Below are 2357 nucleotides of genomic sequence, written 5' to 3'. Positions count from 1 at the left end.
AGCCCGTGCTCGCCCACACGCACGTGCCCGAGCCTGGCTGCCTTCACGGATTTCCGTGCCTGCTGGAGGATGTCTCGCATCATCAGCTTCACGTTGGTCCGCTCGGCAATAGCGATCTCGAGCTCGTCCTTGGCGATCCGCAACCGGTCCTCGAGGTTGATGCCGTCGACTGTGTCGGCAGGGATGCCCCTCATGGGCGGGGCCTCAGCTTGAGCCCACTGAAGCTGCTCAACCCGGGCTGCGACGGCCTACTCTCGGGCTACCACGTCAGCCTCTCACTTGGCGGCCTGCCCCTCCCGGACAATAGGGGCCGACAATGCTGAGGCAGCCTCCGCCTCGCGCCGCACGATCTGTTCCTCCCAGGCATCCAGAGCCACTGCCGTTATCTCGACGTCGATCTCGCATACTGTGACCTCCTCCTCCCGACGAAGGACTTTGGTGCGGCCACGCTCGAGCTCATCGTTTTGGCGGGCTAAGTCCGCGTGGGCAGACCGCATGGCCTTCTCGCGCTTGCCGACCGCCTCCTCCCGAGATAGAAGCAGCCGCTCCCAAGCAAGCAGCTCCACGGCCTGCCTCCGGGATGCCTGGTCGCGCTCAGACGCCTACCGCTCCATGCGGTTGGCATTCTCCTGCACAGCGACAGCCTCGTCGCGCGTCTCCTCCAACGCTTCCCGCTCCTCAGCCACCTCGCGCCTTAATCTCTCGTAAGACGTGCGGGCCAAGGCGATACGGGTTTCCAGAAGCTTGCCGACCTCTTCTAGCTGCCCCCTCTCTTCAACCAGGGCAGCACGCTCCTTATCAAGCTCAGCCTGCTCCGTCGCCACGGCCACTTCTAGCCTCTCGATGACCTCCCGGGCACTTCCGAGCACCTCCGGGAGGGGTTCTGGGGCCTGGCCAGATGGTGGTCGGGGGCTGGGTCCCCTGCGAGCCCTCTCTGCAGAGGCGCTCGGGGTCCCAGATGGCTGCTGCGCCGATGCCGCCCTCGTTGCGACCACCTCCACCGCGGCCACTCGCTCCGCCCTCGGAGTGCTCGTGGTGGGCTCGGTCGGCGCTAGTTGCTCAGGAGCGGCCGCTGCCCTCGGCTCAGGGCTGGTCGGTGCCCTCGGCTCCGGGCCTGCCAGCGTGCTCGGCTCTGGAACGGGAGCGCTCAGCCCAGGAGCGGGGGCTGGCCTCGGCCCCTCCAGTTGCCTTTGGCCTCCTGCTTTGTCCTTGGCGGCCTGAAAATAGAAAAAGGTTAGTGACAAGTCAACATCCGGGCAGACATACTCGAGACAGAAAGGGAGCTTACATGGACTTTGGCCCGTGGTACTGCCACCGGGACTCGGGGATTTTGAAGCCGAGGCCCTGCGACGTCGATCCGGGATCCGCTTTCCTCCTCTTCGGCGGAGGGCTCTGGCCCTCGGGCCATTGAGGAGCAGCATTGGAGCCCGCCTCCGACGGCTGGTTGGTCCGCACGCCAGCTGTTGCACCACCAGCCAGGCCCTGGTCCTTGGGCTCCCGCGCCCTTGACTGGGCGCCCCGGCCACCCTCCGTCGTGCCGCCCACCGCCGGCCGTGGTCGCGGAGGTGACGGCGACGACGAGGAAGAAGGCTGAGGCAAATATGCCCGGGGACACTTCCCTTTGTCCCCTTGGGCCGCCGACCCACTGCCTACAGCGTCCCTGCGGCCGGCCTGCTGGCTGCTGCCTGCGGCGTCCCTGCGGCCAGCCTGCTGCTTGTTGCCTACGGCGTCCCTGCCGCCAACCTGCTGCCTACCGCCGGTTTGCTGCCCGCTGCCTGCCTCTTCATCCACCCCAGGAATTTGTATAATCCCGGGGTTCCGGCGCCCTGGACGCTCCACCAGACCCTGGGCGTCGAACTCCGGCAAGGTCACTTGCAGTGCCGCCCCGCCCGGGTCCGCGCAGAGCGTCAGCTCCTCTCGAGGCAGGACCGCCCGGGTGAGGTCCTCGACGCCGGCCACCACCTTTAGCAAGGTCGCTAGCGCCCCCTCCTCCAGGTCCCCTTCTGCGCCGATGTGGGCCCTCGTGATGTCACCCGAGCCTGTGTACATCCAAGCGAAGCAGGCCTACTCCCGTAGGGGCGCTAGACGGCGGCGCAGGTAGTCGGCCACCACCATCACCGAAGTCAACCCCGCCCGGCACAGATCATCGATGCCGTTCAGCACCGGGCGCATGCGCTCATCCTCCGCAGGGGCCGCCTCCCAGGTCGGCCTGTACGGTTCCACCGGCTTCTCGGGTAGTGTGAGGCGGTCATGGGGGCTGACGTCGTCGTAGACCCAGTCCCGACGCTAGTCCTCCCATTTGCTGTGTAGCACTTGTGGAATGTAGAGTTCGCCGAGCCCGTCCCGCAGCCGAAAAT

The 2357-nt window shown here is 66.7% G+C and overlaps 1 protein-coding gene across 1 annotated transcript; it reads right to left on the bottom strand.

Annotated features, from left to right (window-relative positions):
- Positions 1-1284: 1284 nt before the first annotated feature.
- LOC133904508 (uncharacterized) lies at positions 1285-2049 on the bottom strand. The gene has a single exon (XM_062346007.1). The coding sequence runs from the start codon at positions 2047-2049 to the stop codon at positions 1285-1287; it is 765 nt and encodes a 254-aa protein (XP_062201991.1).
- Between the last annotated feature and the right edge of the window lie 308 nt (positions 2050-2357).

This window comes from Phragmites australis, chromosome 22 (genome assembly GCF_958298935.1).
Source record: "Phragmites australis chromosome 22, lpPhrAust1.1, whole genome shotgun sequence".
NCBI classification, from domain to species: Eukaryota; Viridiplantae; Streptophyta; class Magnoliopsida; order Poales; family Poaceae; genus Phragmites; species Phragmites australis.
Note: the sequence above shows the minus strand (reverse complement) of the source record. Positions and strands in the feature narration are given on the sequence as shown.

Excerpts from the sequence above, each read along its gene's own strand:
- LOC133904508 (XM_062346007.1), bottom strand. The coding sequence starts at position 2,049 with ATGTACACAGGCTCGGGTGACATCACGAGGGCCCACATCGGCGCAGAA.